This window comes from Sorex fumeus, unplaced genomic scaffold (genome assembly GCF_029834395.1).
Source record: "Sorex fumeus unplaced genomic scaffold, SorFum_2.1 ptg000131l, whole genome shotgun sequence".
Classification (NCBI taxonomy): domain Eukaryota; kingdom Metazoa; phylum Chordata; class Mammalia; order Eulipotyphla; family Soricidae; genus Sorex; species Sorex fumeus.
In genome coordinates this window covers 22,552,015-22,575,150 of record NW_026606188.1, presented here as the reverse complement: position 1 = coordinate 22,575,150, position 23,136 = coordinate 22,552,015, and the positions used below count along the sequence as shown (strand labels likewise).

The following is a 23,136-nucleotide window of genomic DNA, read 5'->3' as shown; positions in this document are numbered from 1 at the left end:
TACAAGGTACGCAATGCCACTAAATAAAACAGACCAAAATAGCTACAGTTCCACTTATACGGAACATTCACTGTCACTGTCACTGTCCTCCCGTGGTTCATCGATTTTCTCCAGCGGGCCCAGTAACGTCTCCATTGGAGACTTTGTTGTTACTGTGTTTGGCATATCGAATACTTCACGGGGAGCTTGCCAGGCTCTGCCTGGCGGGCAAGATACTCTCGGTAGCTTGCCGGGTTCTCCGAGAGGGGCGGAGGAATCGAACTCGGGTCGGCCATGTAGGCTGCGCGAGGCAAACGCCCTACCGCTGTGCTATCACTCCAGCCCAAACGGACATTCATTTGTCATTTATAACAACAGGGCTGTCTTCTATAAACTTTAATAAATAAAGCAAGCTGTGGTTGGTATGCTTGTCAGTTAACTACAGAACATTTTTCCAAAATTAAGCACAGCTTACTTTTCACACTAATGCAGTAAAACAAAAATAGAAGCAAATAAATCAATTTACCTTAATCTGAGTCTGTTCGATTGATTTTTCCCATATCTGCTGATCATATGCTCCAATCTGAAATAGGGAGCAGATTATTGAAGTCAGGAAATCCTTGTACTTAACTAAAGTCTCACAAAAATCACATAACTATAAAGTATCAATAAGCCACATGGAAAATGTTTGCTTCTCCGTTACAATAAATCAATATTTCGAATGGACTACTCCTTCAAAACTCTAAATTCGGTAGATTGAAAAGCCGATTTAAAAGCAACATCCCAAATACATCACGTTTAAAAAAAAAAAATTGACCTTCCCAGATATTTTCTATTCTTAAGGGAAATGTCAGTAGGGTCCAGGCCTGCTTATGAAGGCTGCTGTGGGCATTGATCTGAACAGGGCAGGCAGATTTCGAGTTTTAAAACATTCCTACTAATAATAAAACAAAGGCAGTTTGAGCAGGGACCAAGTTCCAAAGCTCCTTGGGGCACTGGGTTTGCAGCCAGGGCCAGTCGAGGTGTCTGGGAGAAACCTCACTCAGGACTCTAGAACTGCATTTCAATAGGCCTTGTGCACGGGTGGCGCTGGGGATCAGGACGTCGCCACGCCGGGTGCGCGGGCTGGGCCGGGGGGGGGGGGCGGGGGGGGAAGGGGGCGCACGGCGAGGCTGCGACGCTCGGGGCGGGGAGGGGGCTCTACAAGAGAAACACGGGTCTTACCTTCTTCTGGTACCACGATATGGCATCGTTCTCATTTGAGGCCATCTGCGTCTCCGGCCCAAGAACGGAATGTCACTGCAAGGGACGGCGAAGCCGGGTGAGTCGGTTGCCCGCAGGTCTTTCCTGGCCCAGAGCGGGTCGGACTCGAGACGCCGCTTCCGTCCGCCTGGCCGGGCCGGCTACCGGCCCCCGCCCCGCCCGGCGCTCGGGCCCCCGAGGAGCGGGTGGGGGGGGCGGGGACGCCTCACCTGCTGCCGCCCGCAGCCCGGGCTCCCACCCTCCTCAGAGGCCCGGGCCGGGCCCGGCACGCCGCATCCTCCCCCGAGGCCGAGCCGCCGGCGGGGCCGTCACCATGGAGACGGCGGAGGCCGCCCGACCTCTGCCGGCTCGCGGGCCCCGCCGAAACCAGCCCCCGAGAGCCGAGCGCGGGCGGCGGGGGGATCTGGCCGCGGGCCACACCCCGAACGCTGCTGCTGGGGGCGGCCGGCGTTCCGGAGGGTCGCTCGCAGGCCGCAGACCCCGACCGCCGCCGCCGCTTCCGCTTTCCGGGCTTGGCCCCGCCCCGCTCGCCCGGCCACGCCACGCCCCACCCGGCCACGCCCCGTCGGCGCCCGCGGCGTGGGCAGCGCTGCGCTGAAGCTCGCAAGGTCTCCGCCGGGAGAGGCCGCAGTCGGGACTCGGAGGGCTTCCTCCGCTTCAACCGTGGCCCCGGAGCGGACAAGCCCCTGGGAAATGCGCGCCGGTAGGTCAAGAATTCAAACCGCTTGAGAGCAAGGTCAGGAGAAAGGACAACTTAGCTGCGCCCTGTAATACGGATGGCTAGCGTTGAGGTTTTAGACCGTTATATACATATATATATAAACTTAAACTTGAAATGGAATATATATGTATATGTGTGTGTATATATACATACACATATATATGGAACCTATGGAACACTGACCCTTCAATTTGACGAAGGCAGTATTTGGGTCTACTAAAACTAACACGTTATGGTTGGACTACCATTTTAAAAATTCTCAGTATTTCACAATATAATCACCACCTGTCTTTTTAAGTCCTAACACTGGTTTATAGCCTTTTTTGATGTTTGCTTTTGGGCCACACCCAACTGTGCTCATGGTTACACCTGGCTCTGCTCAGCAATCACTCCTGGGGAACCATACTTGCAAGGCCAGCGCCCCACCGGCTTTACTACACTCCAGCCCCAAAGTTTATAGCCTTTAAAAAAAAGGGGGGGAAAAAAAGTTTCACCTAAGTTATCAAATCTACCATAATTATGCAATGAAATGTGATGTTCTATGTAAGGCTTTTGTGGGTTTTTAAATTTTGGTGTTTAGACCACATCTGGCAATGCTCAGGGGTTACTCCTGGCAGTGCTCTGGGGAACATATGGAATGCCAAGGATCCAAACCCAGCAGGCTACTTGCATGGCAAGTATCCTACCCGCTGTACTAAGGGTTTTAGACCTTGTTTCCTATAACCCCTCATATCCAATGGTAGGTGGAAGTTTAACCCCCTTTTACTGATGAGAAAAATAAAGAGATGAAAATAAAGTCTACAGCTTAAATTTCACCCAGTCTTGATTTTTTTTTTGTTAGCAATAGTTTTCTTTCTATCCTTTGCTGGTTTATGACAGCTTCTGCTTTCTCAAGAGCTAAATGTTAACGATTTTACTAGGTTTTAAGACTGCTAACTTTAAAATACTGGATGATAAGTGGTGGTCTACACCTTAACATATAAATTACATTATCATTTTACTCCATTGCTCACCCCAGGAAAAAGTCTTTCTAGAGAATTTTGTGGAAAAACAAGAATCAAGTAAATTAGTCACGTCAGTGATTAATAAAATTGCAAACCAGTGTTGGAGCCCCTTTACAAACTTTCTGGGGCTTCCTGAAATAGCCACTGTTAACAGAGTGGGCTTTGTTGTTTGGGGGCCACGCTCATGACAATGCTGGGGCTGTCACCCTCACAGTGCTCTGAACATCATGGGGGTTGGGGATCAATCTCAGGTCACCAGCAAAAACACACACTCAGCCTCTGAATACTCTCCCGGGCCCCAAAGCATGCACTCTACGACCAGAACCAAATCCAGCTCCACAATGTGATCTTGGGCCATTTCTTCAACCTAAAATAACTGTTTTGTCACCTGTTGTTATGTACATTTTATTACCTTCCCATGTGAATTAAATGATAACCTCCCATAAGTGTCTGGTACATGGCAGTTACTCAAGAACATTAGTTCCCTTCCCATCCCATCCACTTCCCTTTGCTAAGAGAACTAAAGTCTCAGAATTTAGGGCAGTTAGCTCAATTATAAAGAAATCCATATAAAAATTAAGAAAAAAATGATTTTTTAATACAATAATGGCAACGAAGTCGCTACACTCTGTAAACAAACACTGCATGCATCCACTTACAAAAGTCTCCATGTCACCAGAACTCAAAATGTGAGTTCTCACAAGCAGATTAAAAACCCATTTGACAGGAAGTGTGGTTCCAGTGGTACATGCTATGCGCTAAAATGTGTGGGGCCCTGAGTTCTAGCCCTTGCCATGCACGTCAGCACCCCCACCCCACAGGCACCACCCTGACTCCCTGAAGCAGCGGTCCTGCACTGCTGAGCTGAGCAATGCCAGGAGTGCAATGCTGTAGAAAAAAATATTCTTAGAAATAAAAAATAAGTAGAAGAGGAAAGAGAAAGCTGAGTGTCATGTCATACTTTAAAAACAGGTACCTTGTAGCTAAAATTCATCTGCACTTTTTTTTCATGAAACATCAGTAAAGGACAAATCAAACTTTGTTTATTAAAAAAATACTTTACAGGAAAAAAAAAACTATGCATTCCATTGTCCTATTTTACAAAGAAATAGCTTAACAATTTAACACACTTAGACAGCTACAAAAAAGCACTGTTAAAAGGATTATTATTCACACAAATTTAGATTAAGACTATTCATTAAAAACCTTTTAAAACACTTGTTAATGTCAATAAACTAAGGCCACACAACGCAAATAGTCCGCCAGGCAAATTATACATTTCATCTATATGTAAAGACCTCTTAGATAAATTAAAGCCACAGGAAAAAAAAGTCTTAGCTGCCAATCAAAATGGAGTTTAGTCACAGAAAACACTATTACATGAAAATTTACAACGTGATAGAAGTAGTACGTATTTCTTTAGAGAAAATTGAAAAGTGCTATATTAAGAGACAATGGTCTCAACTACATGCACAAGTGGATCCTAAAAAGTGTATGAAGAAAATGGAAGGTCATTCATGGAGAGATACTTGCTTTTAAAGCAACGAACTTTCAAAATGAGGATCGGTCCCTTATATGCTAAAGGAAAAATTCTGCCTTGTTTATTTTCTCCTTTTACTTCATGACCAATAAATATAGTTATTACCTGTTTTGAAAAGACAAGACACAAAGCAGAAATATGAACCTCGGGCAAGTATTAGTGAAAGGTTCTTTTTAAAATCTGTAGCAATGATAAAACAGATTAGACACAAACTATTCTAAAGGTAAAAATGCAAGTAAGTTTGTAATGGCAGATACAGATGAAAACAATGATCAAGAATATTCTTAAGGACTTTCTTGAATTTTGGACTCTTGTTCCAAAATTAACTTTCATTCTAAACATTTATAGAGGGAAATAAAACAAATTTTTCCAATTAGTTAGTTTGAATGTTAAGTCTATAAAGACTGATGCTTCTCCTAAGGTGTAGTAATTAAATTTCTTTAACAAGCACTTTTCCCTCCTACATGAGTTTGTTTTATTAATCAAATGATATGCCAAGTGTCTCTAAGGAGAAAGGGCATCTTGCAAAAAAGTCTTTAATTAAAAATAAAGTACCAGTAAAACAAATTCTGACTACTGAACAAGCATATTACAAGTACAATTAAGCACAGGAATTCATTTTTAGAGAATAAACTCTCGAGGGGAAAACTAGTATGTAGGAATTTTATTATTGCTTTATGAATTTGGGATATCTCTTTGAGCCATAATCCTAACTCCTAACACATCTTGGTAATTACAGAATGACTGCCGGGGTAGGAGGAAGACTCTTCAGAAAAAGCATTTTACTTACTAAATTAGGAATATTCATTTCTTGGGTCCTTTGCATCAATACATTTTTAAAAGATCCCTCTGCTCCACAAAATACTAAAACTTATAGCCACATTCTGCAAGTAATCTCAAAGAGTTGGCACAACAAATAATATACTAAAAAGGAAGTTCAGTTTAAATTTCAATTACAACTTCACTGCCATCACTACTTTACAAATCAGAAGACGCCCGATTGCTCCATGCCTCACTCCACCAAAACCAAGTAATTTAATGATTTAGAAAAGTTGCAATCATTTGTATCACTAAACTAGGATACAACTTTGAAAGCTGCTTTTATAGTCATCAGTCTTTAAAGCATGCTATTAAAATCTAATACTCACATAGGACATTCAGTTTCCAGATACATTACTAGCTAAATGTTTCTCTCTTCATTCTATTGCAATCCTAATATACAATGAATTCATTAGTACATGATCTTAAACATTTTTATACTCTTTTATATGTTTATATTGGACGTGAGGGTGAATGTTTTATAAAAGAAAAATGGGGATTTATTTTTGATTGTAGGTCTTTGCAGATCCGCTGGTTCCTGAGTGATTAAACACAGTGCTGGCTGTCAGGAGACAGTCTCCTTGTTTATTAGCAATGACCAGCTTAGATGACAGATGGCATCTGCTGGATGGCAAGTGGGAAATGGGAAAATTGGATCTTGGAAGACAAGGAAAATTAAAGTTTTTGCTTTAACAATCTTATTCATGATTATTTGAAAAAGCAATTGTTGCCTGAGAAGAATTTTACTTTGCACAGCCGAGTAAAGCGTAAAGCTCTATGAAATTCTTCTGGACAGGGAAAAAATAAAAACCCCAAGAAATAACCCAAGTCCATATACTTTGTGTTTAATCCTCTCCCTCCCAAAATAATTAAAAAAGACACCACCACCCCTGAAGGCAGATTCCTTAAAAATTAGTCTTGATAAACTAGAATTTACCTAGAATTTATACCCAAGATTTAAAAACACCCCTGCAATAATCACATTACTTTTCATACCATTCTAATTACCTTATTTACAAAGAGAACTAAAACCAACATCACTTCCAATTCATAAATGGTTTACATTGAAATGTTTCTCTATTGTCTTCATCCTTTGTAACAGAGAATACATACATATACATATATATAAGGAATAATACAGATTCTAACTAATCACTGCAGTATTTGCTGATGTTTACTTTTCTATCGGTTTACACAGTGACCCCTATACTTTGCTAATATGCATTTAACTACACAACAATATTGCACAAAGTAATATTTATATAAGATTTAACCTATTTCAGAATATTTTAGAGAAAATTCATATTTGATATTTCAAAAGATGCAGCCAAGTTTTCATGGTGACAGACATAATAAATCAGCATCTTTTTTTTTTTGCCTATGTTAATGTAAATATTCCAAATCTCACCCTCCAGGAAAGAAAATCTCCAAATTGCACTATAACCAGGTAGATACAGGTCTTAGGTGTGGGGAATACTCTTCCATTAATAAAAGGCCTACTGTATTTTTAACTAAGAGAAAGTGAAAGTGTGTGTTAACATTCTAAAATAATAAGAATACACTAGCTATATGAACTGTGCCTGTTCAAGAAAAAAATTAATACTCAGGCACTAAACCTGAGGCTACCTTAAAACTCTAGGATGAGTCTAATGCTACATTCTTTGTCAGAAAATAGCAACACAGAGCAGTAGTAAATAATAAAATTAGTAAATCTGTGTATTTACCAGTTAAAACTGTGAACTGAAATGTGTCAACAGTAGGTCTTTATCACAAATACTGATGCCAGGTGACAAAAGTAGTTTTTCCTAAGTTTTATGCACAAATATGGCAGCCTCATGAGAAAGATACCATTTTTTAAGTTTGATACTCATGATCAATAGAGGAAGCATAAGTATCCACACATAATTGTGAGGATACTAGGAAGCAGAACAACAGAGTATCATTCAGCTCTTTTACCCAAAATATCTTCCATAGTTACCATGTATTCTAGAAGAGATTCATGAACCGTAGATAATGAATGAACAAGAACTATTCATCTTTAGATATTTTTAATTGAAATATTCACTGGGCTTTAAATAACAGATACAAAAAAGACAGCTTGGATCAGAAAGTGCTATGCTTTCTCTTTTGTTAAGAAACCAGAGAGCCACTGAATTTTCCTTAGAAACTATTTGTTTTTGGGTTTTTTTTTTTTTATGTTTGGAAGTAAATAACTTATTTGCCCATATATAAAGATACAGGTATTCTCTCTGCCACCTTAAGCCATTTTTACTGTAGAAATTCAGTTTATGCCATAAAGACACGAGTACTAAATTATAAATCTGGTCTTCATAAAACAGCAAATATGGCAAGAGACAGGGCAAGATAAAGTTAAGGGACCTGAATAATTTACCAAATAAGAATCTGTTATTCCAGAGAATTCTCATTTTGATTTGAAGAAGAGATTGAATTGTTGCCTCACACCTTAAAACAGAAAGTAGCAGCAGACCCACTATTACATACTGTACTAACGGGATAAGATACAACTCTTAACTTTGCATAATCTGTGTAAAAAAGATATGCTTGACATTTGTGGAATGTCATTTCTCTTTATAGAATTATAGGCAAGATTTCTCCAATAAAACTTAACTTAAGCCAGTTATAAAACTATAACTTCACATCAAAATTTAAAAAAGTTAAAAAATGTGTTTGGATATATGTACAAATCACACAGGCGTGCTGGAATGTTCCTGGAGATTGTGTTGCTGGTCGGAGTCCAGTCTACTTTCCACCTTTAAAATGGGAATAGGCTGAGTCATCTGGTCTTTCTGTAGGTTCAGTTCTGATGAAGGTGGGAAGGAGGATGAAGCTGCTGTCAATAGATTCATCTCTGTGCAGGGTTCTTCAGATTCAGTTTTTATCCTCACACATTGAGAGTCAACTTCTAACTCTCGCTTTCCAGTGAAATTACACTCCGTGTTAGAATTGCTCTCTGAGTTTGGAGCGGCTTCCACCACAGGGTGATACTGTTTGAGCCGTATATGCCAGGCTAAGCTGCACACTGCAGACACTGTTTTGAACTGATGAATGACATTTCTAGGGATGAAGTAAATATCATTGTCGCATAGCTGAATTTTAGCATAACGAATGCCTTCCCGCCTCATTTGGTTTAGTTTAGCTTCATCCACCCACTGCACGCACTGAGGAGAAGACAGAGTTGCATTAGACTTTAAAATATGTAATAATTTAGTCAAAAATATATGTATCATTAGGATATAATCAGCAACATTATAATTAGAATATACAAATTCCAAGGCTAATTACAGTAACGGGGGGGGGGGGGCTCAAATTAAAGCTAAGCAATACCAATAAGTGATTCACTAGTTTAAAATCAGCTCAAATGCTTGAGAAATGTTCTTCACCCTGGACTACCTCTCTAGTGATAGACAAGAGGTCAAAGACAGCATCTAAGTCTTTCAACATGCAGCTAACCATCAATACCTATAGCTCTACCTAAGAGCAACCTTTTACACTTTCTTATGGTGCCAGGGATCAAACCCAGGACCTCTAACAGGCAAAGCAAGTGCTCTACCTCTAAGCTGTGTTCCCGAGTCAAGGGCAACATTTTTATCTTCCTCAGTAATGTTTTTCCTCACCTTTTTCAGATGTGCACACAGTGCAACGGGGTTCAGTGAAACAGCTCAGAAGAACTAATCAGTGAGGGCTCTTGGAGGAAGCCTGGCCCTCCAGGCATCTCCAAGATTAAAATATATTTGAAGCATTCAGCATGGGAAGGTCTATTTTGTTTAGGGTATTTTGTTTTGGGGGTCACACTCTGTGGTGTTTAGGAGCTATTCTTGGCTCTGATCAAGGGAGGTCCTTTGGTGCATGGAATTAACTTGGGCCTCCAGCATGCAAAGCATTGCACTCAGCCAACTTAGCTATCTCTTCAGCCAGAAGATTTATATTTTAAATACTTTCAACACCCTCGATTCAAAGTCTTCAACTAGAAATGTTAGAATTTTTATTATACATATCCAAGTTAAAATATAATATAAAGCAAAACTGGGACAGATTCTTATTTTTTGTATCTCTTAGAGTGCAATTTTGAAAAGCAAGAGATTATTACCTGGGAAACTGGAGGTTCATGAAGGTCTAATTGAAGTCTCTGTACAACATCTGTAAAATCCTCAGCATGAAAACAAATCACATCTTTGGTTATGCGAGGCTGGTCACTCCTAAGATAAACAAAATGAAATGTAAACAAATAGCATCTCACAATGAAAGACAGTAACAAATTTCACTTTTCCTATTTTTTGAAATGCTACTAGCACAAATAGCTATTTTGTTACTTGCTTCTTTAACTTAAAAATAAACAAAACACCTCCAAAAAGCTGTTTAAAAAATGAAAATTCATAGCAGGGAGATGGCTCAAGGAGCTTGAACAGCTGCAGTCTGGCACCCATTCTCAACCCTCTGCAACAACGAATTAGATGAGTTACAACACTGAAACAACCATGGCCGAAAACAAATATTCTCCTGCTAAACTTTCGTTCCTCTCACCAGTGTGCCCTACCATCTCCATGACACTCTATAATGCCCTATTAGGATAAAATAAAACAGTTTATCACCAATATCACCCTTCCAGTCTGCAATATGGAGAAACTAAATGACCTTTAAAATCCTAAGTAAAAGGAAAAAAGGTCTGAACTACTATACTAATACTGCTAGAGGACCTGTAGACAAAAATATGGTAGTAAAGGAGTCGATGTTTTTAAAGGAGGGCCTAGAGAGCCCCCACCTAACAATGCTCAGGTGGCCAGAGGCCACTGCAATGATACTCATGTACCAATCCAGGTCTGAGAGTATCAGAGAATGTGGGTGCTAGGACCCGGCAGAGCTGTGTTGCTAAGGGTCCCTGGGTATGGGGAGGTGAGGGCACAGCCAAGAGAGTGAAACAAAGGCCACACCCAGTAGAAGAAAACATTTTTTTAAATAAATTAATAAATTCTTGAGCTACATAAACTAACAAAACCCTGAGCTTATTAAAACTAGGCCCCACTTGAAAATAACAGTGCAGATACCACAGAAAACAGTCTAATAATTCCTCATGATTCTATCTGTAAAACAGAATTACCATATAACCCAGTGATTCCATTTCTATGTATATTACACAGAAAACGAAAGCAAAGATGCAAAGAGCTATCTGTACAACCAAGCTCACAGCAGAAGAAAGTGGAAACAACCCAAGAGCATACAGATATATGAGATACATCAATATGTGGAGTAGCACTGTAGCACTGTCCACCCATTGTTCATCGATTTGCTCGAGCAGGCCCAGTAACGTCTCCATTGCGAGACTTGTTGTTTCTGTGTTTGGCATATCAAATATGTCATGGGTAGCTTGCCAGGCTTTGCAGTGCGGGTGAAATACTCTTGGTAGTTTGCCGAGCTCTCCGAGAGGAGCGGAGAAATCGAACCCAGGTCGGCCAGGCCAGCCGCTTGCAAGGCAAATGCCCTACCACTGTGCTATCACTCCAGCCCAATATTTGGAGTATATAATAGAAATACTCATCTTTGCATAATTTATTTAGCAAAGATAAATGTGGAGCACATAACTGAATAATCTTTAGCGATAAAATGAAGGCAATTATACAAGGTATAATAATAAATCTTGAAGACATTATACTGAGTCTGTCACAAAGACAAATACTAGACTCCATTTATATGAGGAATTTTAAATGGTCAAATTCATAGAAATAGAGTAACATTACGAGGATGTTATTATGAGGAGCAAGGGAAGAATAAACAGGGAAACTAGCATTTAATGGACACAGAGTTAAAATTCCATAATATTTGAAAAATTTCTGGACTTATGTTTTGCAATAATGTGAATTTACTTACTATCTCTAAATAGTACACTTAACTGGTGGGATTTACAATTCTTACTTTGCTTTGAGTATTTTACCACAATTTTTAAGAGTAATTCCTGAGTGCAGAGCCAGGAATAATCCCTGTGCATCGCTGGGTGTGACCAAAAAAAAGCAAAAAATAAATAAATAAAGATCCCAAATCTTTAATTTTTTGGTTTTTGTTGGGGGCCAGTCCTGATGGTACTCGGAGGTCACATGGAAATATACGGTGTCAGGCAAAGTATAAGCTCAGACCTTTGGGGCACATATGGCCCTGGACCCTCTCCAATCTTTTAACTGAGGACATATCTGTAAGAAATTAACCAATCCCACAGTTGAATTCAATGGACTTACCATTCACCAAACTGTACAGCTTTCAAAACCCCAACAGCAGCCGTACTCTGCCAGTCAAACCCCTGACCTACATGATCAGCATGCGCTCTTGTCCTGTCTTCAAAGAGGACTTCACGGGGTTCACTGGTCCGAGGTAGGTACTGGAGATTTTTTATTTCATTCATTGATCTAGAGTTGATTTGGTAGTGAAGTAAAAAGAGGGTTAGCACAAAGTTAATAGCAGTAAAGTGGGGGAAAAAAGTCTGCTAAAATACATTTTAATGGAGACACATCCCCTGCTCATGGATCGGGAGAATTAACATGATCAAAATGGCAATTCTCCCCATAGCATTATACAGATTCAGTGCAGTCTGTATAAGAATACCCATTACACTTTTCAAAGAAATAGACAAAACACTACTAGAAATTATATGGAACAATAAACCCCCATGAATAGCTAAAGCAATCCCTGGGAAAAATAAGATGGGTGGCATCACCCTCCCCAACTTCAAACTGTATTACAAAGCAGCAGTAATTAAAACAGCATGGTATTAGAATAGAAACAGATTCACAGACCCATGGAACAGTGTTTGAATACCCTGACACAGACCCTCAAATACGTAGCACTGTAGCGCTGTCCTTCCCTTGTTTATCAATTTGCTTGAGCAGGCAACCAATAATGTCTCCATTGTGAGATTTGTTACTGTTTTGGCATATCAAATATGCCACGGAGAGCTTGCCAGGCTCTGCCGCAGGTAGGATACTCTTAGTAGCTTGCCGGGTTCTCTGAGAGGGACAGGAATCAAACCCAGGTCGGCCGTGTGCAAGGCAAACACCCTACTTGCTGTGCTACCACTCCAGACCACCCTCAAATATATGATCACTTAATCTTTAATAAAGGAGCAAGAAATGTGAAGTGAAACAAGGAAAGCCTCTTCAACAAGTGCTGCTGAGAAATTGGACAACTACTTGGAAAACAATGGACTCAGACCTCTAACTCCAGGCACAAAAGTCAGATCAAAATGGATTAAAGACCGGGGGTATGAGGCCACCAAAAGGTAAATCTGTACCTGCGGGGCAAGTGTATCAGCAGCCTGGTAGTGCCTTCACGCTTCCTGATACCCCCAAATTGCTGCTTGCCTCTGACCTGACCCCAACAACTTGGGATCAAGTTTACCAAGAAATTAAATGGCCAAATATTAGGTATGTGGGAGCCGCACCCACAAACCACCTCTGGCTCAGCTATGCAAGATCATTTATTGGCCTTATTTCAGAGACCCATAGATAAATCATAAAAAAGATCAAAGGCCACAGTTAACCTCGGACCTGCACATGGCTGAACAGACTGGGGTAAATCGGAAGGTGGGGAGGTTCACCTGTGCCTTCCCAAGTAGAACTCCTAGCACCCTCTTGCTTCGACAATCCAAAATCGTCACCATAATCCTGGTCTGTCTCCACCATCGCAGGAAAGACCTCACCAAGATATGATCTGCTGAAAATTCGGGTGTGCGGGTTTTGTGACTAAAATCTCCAGATTTCATGGAGTTGGGGTGGGCTACCTCCCCACACTTCCCAATACTGCCAGGAGCACTGGCAGTCACCCCCATGAACCAACTCCAGCTCCATCCTGTAAACTCTATTACTGGCCTTGCTTCAGTGACCCACAAATAAATGTCAAAAGAGATCAAAAGCCAGAGACACAGCAGCGAATCCCAGAAGACACCACAGAGCCAGAGATCTCTCCGGGCCCTATAGCAAGCCAATTTCACCAGAGCACCCCAGGTGGAGCAGGAGCAGTCTCTGCACCTACTCCAGATGGAATCCCAATGGCCAAGAGCTTCCACAAGTAAGGCACAGGTATGCAGGTTCTAAGACGAAATCTCCAGGCCGCATGGTGGCTGAGGCACCGGGGTATCCCTCCCTGGCTCCCTGCCCACTCGATGGTCTGGCTGTCACACCCACAATGTACCTCTGGGTGCCATCTTAGCAAACCAACAGCCCTAGTCCAGAGACACCTAACAGAATCCCAAAATGGATTAGTCTATTGGTCTACAGAAATGTCTCTGGAACTCAACCATTTACAATCTCGGATTCCAGAAGTGCACAGCCGCAGCACCCAAGATATTCAAAATGAGCAATGGACAATAAATGATCTAGCACCTGCCCCTGGCAGGCAGGTTTGAATGGTGTGGGAAAATTCAAGTAAAACACAATGCCCAAAAGTAGAGAAAGAGTACTGGGAAATTGCCTGCCATGAAGGCAGAATGAGGACTGGGATAGGGGTGGAGGGATATACTGGGGACATTGGTGGTATAAAGTGTGCACTGGTGGAGAGATGGGTGTTCAATCATTACACGGCTGAATCCTGAACATGAAAGCTTTGTAACTGTTAGCTCATGGTGGTTCAGTTAAAAAAAAAAAAAAAAAGAGTTCATGCCCAATTCAATCAGTTTAATCAATGGCTGAATAAACAGCAATACTCCTACATTTTAAAAAAATGGATTAAAGACCTCAATATCAGACCTGAATCCATAAGGTACATGGAGGAAAGTGTAGGCAGGATCCTACATGACAATGAAACTAAAGGCATCTTTAAGGATGAAACACCACCGTCCAATCAATTGGAAACAAATAAATGAGACTATATTAAACTAAGAAGCTTCTGCACCTCAAAAAGAAATGGTAACCAAAATACAGAGAGAGACTACCGAATGGGGCAAAAAGTATTTACCCAATATCCATCAGATAAGGTGTTATTATTCAGGATATATAAGACACTGGTAGAACTTTACAAGAAAAATACCTCCAACCCCATCAAAAAACGGGGAGAAGAAATGAATAGAAACTTACACAAAGTAATACAAATGGCCAAAAAGTACATAAAAAAATGCTCCACATCGGTAATCATCAGGGAGATGCAAACCAAAACAACAATGAGACATCATCTTATATCACAGAAACTGGCACATATCAAAAAGAACAACAACCAGTGCTGGTGCGGAAGCAGGGAAAAACGGACTCTCATTCATTGTTGGTAGTAAGGCCCACTGGTCCAGCCATTTTGGAAAACAATATGGGCATTCCTCAAGAAACTATATATTGAGCTTCCATATGAGCCAGGCAATACCACTTCTGGGAATATATCCCGGGGGTGGCAAAAAAGCAGAGTAGAAATAACATCTGCACCTATATGTTCATTGCAGCACTGTTCACAATAGCCAGAATCTGGAAACAACCCAAATGCCCGAGAACAGACGACTGGTTAAGGAAACTTTGGTACATCTACACAATGGAATACTATGCAGCTGTTAGAAAAGATGAAGCCATGAAATCTGCCTATAAGTGGATGGTCACGGAGAGTATCGTGCTAAGTGAAATGAGTCAGAAAGAGAAAGACAGGCACAGAATGACTGACTGTCATTTGTAGAATATGAAATAACAGTATGAAACGAACACCCAAAGATGGTAGAAATAAGAGGCAGGAGGAGAGTTCTAGGGTATGGAAGCCTGTCTCATGTGCTGAGGGAGAAGGCAGTTGGAAAAGAGAAGGCTTTTCCTTCAATATATAGTTAAGTTAATGATGGTTGGAAGAATCACTCAGGCGGGAGATGTGTGCTGAAAGTAGACAAAGGACCAAACATGATGGCCTCTCAGTATCTGTTTTCCAAACCATAATATCCAAAAGTAGAAAGAGAGTAAAAAGAAAGTTCCTGCCATAAAGGCAGTGGGTGGAGTGAGGTGGGGTGGGGATGGCAGGAGGGATACTGGGGACACTGATGGTGGTAAATGTACACTGGTGGAGGAATGGGTGTTTGATTGTTGTACAACTGAAACTCAATTATGAAACTCTGTAACTATCTCACAGTGATTCAATAAAAAAATTAATTTAATTAAATAAAATACATTTTAAGTAAGATAAGGACTAAGGTTTCTATTTTATCATTAGCATTAAACAAACTGATTATATTTAATGTGACTAACTTTTCTCCAGTTTCACAAGAATCCAGATCTTCAATTTGGCTCAAATGTACCTGATACTGTTTTTTCAGTGCCAGGGATCAAAACCAGGGACTCACAAGTGCAACTCAAGTGCTCTACGGTTGAATCACACACATTTGTGACCCCTTCAGATATACAGTTTGAATATATAAAATTTTAACAAAAAATACAATTCAGAGCTCAAGGCTGTTTCTTTACCCTTAGTTATACTAATTTTAAATTCTATAAGCATTCTTTGGGGGTATGGTACCATCAACAGATCAATTTGTACCTGTGAGGCGAGTGTATCAGCAGCCTGATGAGCACTGTCAGGCTTTCAGATAACCCCCAAATTGCTGCTGTACCTTTGGCCAGACCCCAAAAACTTAGGGCAAAGTTTACCAAGAAAGTAAATGACCAAAAGTTAGGTATGTGGGAGACACACCCAGAAGCCACCTCCAGCTCAGCAATATAATTGGAGGCATGGCCTCTCTGGTTCCTGATCGAACTGCTTCATGGCCATGATCCCAAAGACTCAGAAACAAATCTCAGAACCCAAAGGCTTTTGGCAGAAATACATCCTGTTCGTGCAGTAGGTCACTGGCGGGAATAAGTGGGAATAGGTTTTGTGCCTTGGCCTGTTCCCCTTGGCGGCCTGGTGACCACTATCCTCCAGAGGCCACTGGACAGTCAGGTCTGGGCCTGCAGTGATGAGACACACCAGGCCTCACCAGATGGGGGTACAACCAGCCCTTTCCTCCCCATCCTAGTGAGACTCCCAGTCACCACCTACAAACAGCCGCTCTGGCTCCTGATCAAGTTCATTAATGGCCATGATCCCAGAGACTCAGAAACAAATCTCAAAACCCAGCGGCTTTTGGCAGAAATGAATCTGGACCGCATACAAAGTGGCCACCACCTCAGAGCTTCTTGGAAAGCAAGGTATGAGCCAGTGTTGACGGGGCTACTGCAGTCTCATGGGAAGGAGGGTGGTACCGGCTCGTCCTTCACGCCCTACCAAGGTCACAAGTTGCCCCCCAACGAACAGCTCTCTGGCACAGCCATAACACCAGACACACAGAAACCAATCTCGTAATTATCTGGCTCTTTACAGAAATCCAAAATCGTGAGGCCGCTATTGTGGCCACGTGAGATTATATGATTCTCACAACCAGCTATAGAAAACAAAGTTATTTCACAATGCCTTTTCAGCAATTCTGATTGTTGGGGGGAAATTCTAAACAATAATGGTGCATCTTTTGTCAAAATAAAGAATGTAATCAATGTAGAGAATAGTTAAGTAGAAATCATCTGCCTCACAAGCATTGGGAGGGGTGAGAGGGGGCATATATTGGGGTTCTTGGTGGTGAAAAATGAGTACTGATGAAGGGAGAGATTTTTGATCATTGTGTGACCGAGACTTAAACCTGAAAGCTTAGTAACTTTTCCCACAGTGATTCAATAAATAGCGATAGCACAGCGGGTAGGGCGTTCGCCTTACACGCGGCCAAACATGGTCGACCCGAGTTTGATTCCTCCGCCCCTCTTGGAGAGCCCGGCAAGCTACCGAGAGTATTCGATATGCCAGACACAGTAACAACAAAGTCTCCAATGGAGACGTTACTGGGCCCGCTCGAGCAAATCGACGATCAACGGGAGGGCCTTTACCTTTTACCTTATGGAAAAAAATAAAAGCATTCTCCTAGACTTAATTCAAGATATCAAACATGATCCTCCTTAAATGTAAAGTAAAAGACTTCAATCTAATATGGCTGGAATAGGAGAAAGCATATGGAACATAAGCATTTAAAGTGTATGGTCTGCTGTAAATTGTAACTACTGATCAAATACGTGTAAGTTTAAATAATGCAATCGTTAGATAACAGTACGTCAATAACTTGCAAAAAGGGAAATGAATTAGTGATTAAAACACTTCTGGAACATGGAAAATGATTAAAACTGTTTTGAACTGATAAAATTATCTAAAACTACAGGTATAGAATACACGAGACAGGTAGCGCACCTAAAAAAAGCAATAGACCAGTCAGCCTGAGCTTCAAAATAATAAATAATCCAAATAAATGAAAAAATTATGGGTGAGAAATAGAGAAGTGAAATTTTTGCAAGTAACCTACCAACTCTGTGGCTATAAATATTGATAGTTGGGCATCTATCCCACATAGAAACATATGGATGACCTATCTCCATTCCTCTCTTCAATGAACCATAATTTTCATTAGTTATCTGCTCCATCTCCATGTATGAATTCATTCATGCTAGATACTGATAAATCCTAGCAAACAATGTTAAGTAAACCTCCTTTTCCCTCACCAGTGACAATTAAGCATGGGCACAAACCACTGGAGGAATTCTGAGGGCTTCTCAGCTCGTCAGAGAGAAGTCTAAGAAATGGCACCAGGAATATGGTCAACGGGTTACGGTTTGATCCCCATAATTACACACACTAAAATTACAAGAAAGATCAACTCTTAGATAATAAGCAGATTTAGATGTGAAGCCTTGGCTGCCAAGGTCAACTATCCAGCAAGCATAAAGGAAGCATCTTGAGTACAGAGTCCAGACAAAGAAAATACCAGAAGGAAAAAGAAAAAGACCGGGTTCTCTTTAAGGACAGCCGTGAGTCACAGGATATATACGGTATCTAGAGCCAACCTGTCTGGATTTTTAACTAAAACTTTAAAATTCAAAAGAAAGGTCAGAAAACAAAAAAGTCAAGTAAATCTCCATGGATCAAAAGTAAAAATAGGAAACATAATGATAATCTGACTTGGAGATATATTATACAATCAATAGTTATTTTAAAAAGAGTAGGAAAAAATGGGGGAAAAAAAACAAAGAAAAATGACCAAAAATGAAAGAAGGATCTTTAAGTTTAAGGTAAGGACCCTATCAAAAAACAGTAACCAAAAAAAGAATGAAAAGAAAAAACAAACTGAGTTATCATTTTGAAATTTAAAAGGAAATAGTTTACTAATAAGTCAACATGTATCTGAATAATATGCCACAAAGGAACCAAAAGCACATAATATAGTCATGAAAGTTAGCAAGTGATGCTTGGAAAACTACATACAAAAGAATAAAACTAGTGCACTATTTAACCCCAATCACAAAATTTAATTCAAAATTATCAAGTCTTGAATGTATGACCTGAAACCATAAAATACTTAAAAGAAAACACAGACCCTATGCTCTTGAAACAATGACCTTAGAGATATCTTCAGAGACTTGATTCCAATAGCAAGAAATAAGAACAAAGTAACTAATGAGATTACCTCAAACTAAACAGTTTCCCTACAGCAAAAGAAACTATCATTGAAAGACAAGATATCCTACAAAATGGAAGCAGATACTTGTAATCCATACATCTGACAAGGAGTTAATAACAAAATATGCAAAGAACTCATTCAACTCTACAACCAACGCAACTGAATTTAAAAATGGGCACAAGATTGAAAAGACACTTCCCCAAAGAAGAAATAAAGAAGAAATACCATCAGATATACCAAAAGATACCTCTTATTAGACTAATACAAAGAACCTCAGACCTGTAAGAACAGCTACTATCCAAAATGCAAGAAACAAGCACTGAAGAGGAAATGGGGAGAAGATAATCCTTGTATACTGTGTGAGATGTAGCCACTGTGGAAAAATGGTACTGTGGAATCTATCACGCTCCTCCCGTTGTTCACCGATTTGCTCGAGTGGGCCCAGTAACGTCTCCATCGTGAGGCTTGTTGTTACTGTGCTTGGCATATCGAATATGTCACGGGGAGCTTGCCAGGCTTTGCCGTGCGGGCGAGATACTCTCGGTAGCTTGCCGGGCTCTCTGAGAGGGGCGGAGGAATTGAACTCGGGTCAGCCATGTTGGCTGCATGCAAGGCAAACACCCTACCGCTGTGCTATCGCTCCAGTCCATGGTACTGCAATTTCGAAAGAAAGAAAGAAAGAAAGAAAGAAAGAAAGAAAGAAAGAAAGAAAGAAAGAAAGAAAGAAAGAAAGAAAAGAGAAAGAAAATATTCCATGTAAGGCAGTTGTCTATAAAAGACAAAAACACCATGCGTCCCAATATCATCACAGTACTAGCCAAGAGTTTGAAACAATCTAAGTAGTGCCCATCAACAGATTACTGGCAGGTATGTATGTAAGTGGCAGGTATGTATGTAAGTACATGAATAGCTACCCAGCTATTAAAAACACAAGAGATGAAATATAGCCCTTTGCAACAACACGGGTGGACCTATGCCTAATGAATTAAGTCAACAGGCGAAAGACTGCTAATATTATAAGTGATATGGTTGTGGGGCTAGAGCAATAGTACAGTGGATAAAGCGCTAGCCATGCACATGACCAACCTGGGTTCAATCCCAAGCTCTGCCAAAGTGAGCCAAAGAGAACCATGCTCTCCCTACTCCCTAAAAAAAATGGTATGGTTGCAACATAATGCATAAGCCTAAAAGTGCAACGGAATCAAGTTTTAAGTAAAACTTGATTTTACTTATTCTTTAAGTAAAGAATAAGTTCATGTAAAGAATAAGTTCGTGTGTGTATAATGAAAATGTGTGAGAACTTCATATGGACTAAAAAAGGTTAGTAAATGGGTGGAATTATGACTATTTTTCCCTTTCTGTTACTTTGTTAAGTTTATAATAATTAGGAAACAGTGGTTATTTCCTTTTTGGAAAGATAACAGAACAACAACAACAACAAATACAGTACTGAGGAATTTCACACATCAAAGGATTCATGGTCTTACTGCTGGGAACTAAGAGAGATAAAGGAGAACAAGAGGGACAGTGTATGGAACCTTTACACTCAGACTGCTGGCACCTCTCACACCTCCGCACCCCTAATGGAATGCTGCTCCAGCAGGGGTCCTAGAGCTCTACTCCCAAAAGAATCTCCCTTGAGAAAGTCAGTTACAAAGATGTTTGTCCCCCATATACAGGATGTGTGAAAGTCTAGTCCAGAGAGCTTAAGATAGGCATTTGACCACAGGCATATCTCCTTCTGATGATTACTGGATGATTATTGGTTCTAAGCAAGAAATACTGGCTGTGAGGCTGTGAGGCCCCTGACCCCAGGCATTTTCTGCCTCTTTTCTTAATCCTTGTAGCATTCTTACTTCAGGTCTGTTCATCTGGAGCTGGTCCCCTGCAGTTTACTACCTGGTTTTTTTACCAAGTCAACACCCTGCATTCATATACTAGTTTTTTCTTTAAGTATTTTCATGCATTATCTCAAATGCCTAAGTTTTTTCAAACCAAGCTTAAGCATAATTCATGAGCTTTAAGTAAGTTCTAGTCCAGTCTTTGTAAATATACCTGGGCACTTATTGTGTTTATAAAAACCCATTTATAAAACCTAAGCATATGTAATTTTCAGTATCATAAGACTTCTGGTAGTATACTACAGTTAGTCCACATTTCCTATAAGTGTCTGAAACACAAACAGCACAATATGAATAAGCTATTCAATAAGCTATTATAGGAGAATACTGTATGGTTTCATAGCAAGTACTGATCACCTGCTATGCATCATTCTTAGCTGAGAATAAAACACAGTCCTTGTCATCAACTCAAAATATTGTAAAATACAAAAACATGTGTATTGACCATTAATGAACAGAATTATCTAAAAGCAACAAAGAATTACATAAAAGAAAATTCATTACTTTGCGGAAGTAAAGAAAAAACTCACAAAAGAAGTGATAACCAAGGAAATTTTTGAAAATGTACTAAGCATTCACCCGGCAGAGGGGAAATTGGGGGATGGCATGCCAAGCACAAGAACAGTGCAAAAGTACAAAATCGTGACACACTTTTGGGAACTGGTTTAGAAGTGAAGTAGAAGCGCTCCATCTAGAAGTCCTGTTAGAGCACTATGAGATCCTTGTGGACCATACAAAGGAGTTTGGACTTTTAGAGCTTGAATTTTAGTTAGGACTTATACTTCTTTAAAAAGTCATGTGTGAGGGAGGGAGGAAAGAAAAAGGGAGGGACGGTTTTGGTTTTTTGTTTTGTTTTTACTTTTTAATTGAATTACTGTGAGACAAACCCTTACAAAGCTGTTAATGATTAGGTTTCAGTCATACAGTATTCCAAAACCCATCCCTCCACTAGTGTACATTTCCCACCACCAGTGCCCCCCAACCTTCCCTCTACACCAGATGCTTTTCTCCTTTTCTCTCTTCTCTCTCTCCTCTCTTCTCTCTCTTTCTCACTCGCTCTCCTTTCCTCTCCCTCTACCTCTCCCCCCTTTTCTTCCCTCTCCCTCCCTGCCCCCCCACCCCGGGCATTGTGGTGTGCAATATTGATACTGAAAGGTTATCAAGAATTTTCCTTTCCTTTACCTACTTTTAACACTCAGATCCTGAGGGAAGTTTGTGTTTTAGAAGAATACCTCATTTTGATGACTTGTGTAATGAATAGACCAGACTAAGGAAATGACCACTAGAATATTTGAGAGCTCTTAAATGACACAAATGATTTTCACACTGCACTAATCATTTTTAAAAACAATTTGTATTTTTAAATGTGCTTTTGCTTATCTACAGAACAAATGCTTACCGTCGTCTTTTGAAGGGTGACTTTGGCATATCTGCTGTGGGGATCATCTGCTCTCCAGGCCGCACCCACATAATAGGTCCATCATCACTCTGGGACCTACACTGGAGCCGGAGGCTAGAAAGCGTTCCCCAGGGCAAAGTCATCTACAAGGTGACAAATGCATCACATCAACAAAAATATTTTTATACTATTTACCAGTTAACATCCCACCCGAAAGTAAGCTCTTGGAAGTTAATTTTGTACACATATGTAAAAAACTGTATTACATAGTCATTTATACTGAAAGAAAATAATGCACTTTATGCAAAAATTTTCTCAACATTCAATTTTCATAACACTGAGTAAATTTTCATTTTAAATGAAAAGATTAGCTTAGCATTTTTTTAATGCAAAGTGTTCTCTTAGTAACAATCTAAGGGGCAGGGAGCAATAGTACAGAGAGAGGGTAGGGCATTTGCCTTGTATGTAGCCAACCCAGGTTCGATTCCCAGCATCCCATATGGTCCCCCAGCACCTCCAGGAGTTATTCCTCAGTGCAGAGCCAGGTGTAACCCCTGATCATTGCTGGGTATGAACAAAAAAAAAAACAGAAAAAAATAAATAAAACCCTGAATAAACACTCACTTTCAGAAATGGTGATTCTTCTAGCATATCAAGGAACTCTGGGAAGTAATCCCCAACTTCTTCATCTACTGCTCCAACAAGACTTATCTGCCGCATAGGGCCTGCTCGGTAGGTGCCGCAGCAGTACGTCCTGTTGACCTGAGATGAGAGGAAAGAGAGGAAGGACGAAAATAAACTATAATATCATTTTTAAGGTAGGAAAGGGTATTGTCTCGAATGTCGTTATTTCTCTATACTAAGAACTCACTGGTCAGTATCTCGGATGAAGTCAACAGTCACTAAAGACATGCTAGATGCTACTGTGCTACAAAATGGAATTTCAAGTGGAAGTTAGTCTAAGGTTCCAACATCGCAAAGAAATACTGAACCCATTAACATACTTAAAAACTTCTTTCAG

The 23,136-nt window shown here is 40.4% G+C and overlaps 2 protein-coding genes across 3 annotated transcripts in view; both read right to left on the bottom strand.

Moving 5' to 3' along the window:
• PHTF1 (putative homeodomain transcription factor 1) overlaps positions 1-1,652 on the bottom strand; it is a 48,427-nt gene extending 46,775 nt beyond the window's left edge. The window contains exons 1-3 of one of the 2 annotated variants that reach the window (XM_056139121.1): positions 1,452-1,652; positions 1,204-1,278; positions 506-562 (exon numbers count right to left, since the gene is read on the bottom strand). In XM_056139121.1, the coding sequence (XP_055995096.1) occupies positions 506-562; positions 1,204-1,248 (102 nt within the window). In that variant the 5' untranslated portion in view covers positions 1,249-1,278; positions 1,452-1,652. The other variant, XM_056139122.1, reaches the window with a different exon arrangement.
• Positions 1,653-6,922: 5,270 nt separating this feature from the next.
• The window catches only part of RSBN1 (round spermatid basic protein 1), a 49,594-nt gene continuing 33,380 nt past the window's right edge, over positions 6,923-23,136 (bottom strand). Inside the window, exons 3-7 of the mRNA XM_056139120.1 lie at positions 22,740-22,877; positions 22,116-22,258; positions 11,572-11,739; positions 9,435-9,543; positions 6,923-8,505 (exon numbers count right to left, since the gene is read on the bottom strand). Of these exons, the coding sequence (XP_055995095.1) occupies positions 8,032-8,505; positions 9,435-9,543; positions 11,572-11,739; positions 22,116-22,258; positions 22,740-22,877 (1,032 nt within the window). The 3' untranslated portion in view covers positions 6,923-8,031. The remainder of the gene's footprint in view (positions 8,506-9,434; positions 9,544-11,571; positions 11,740-22,115; positions 22,259-22,739; positions 22,878-23,136) is intronic.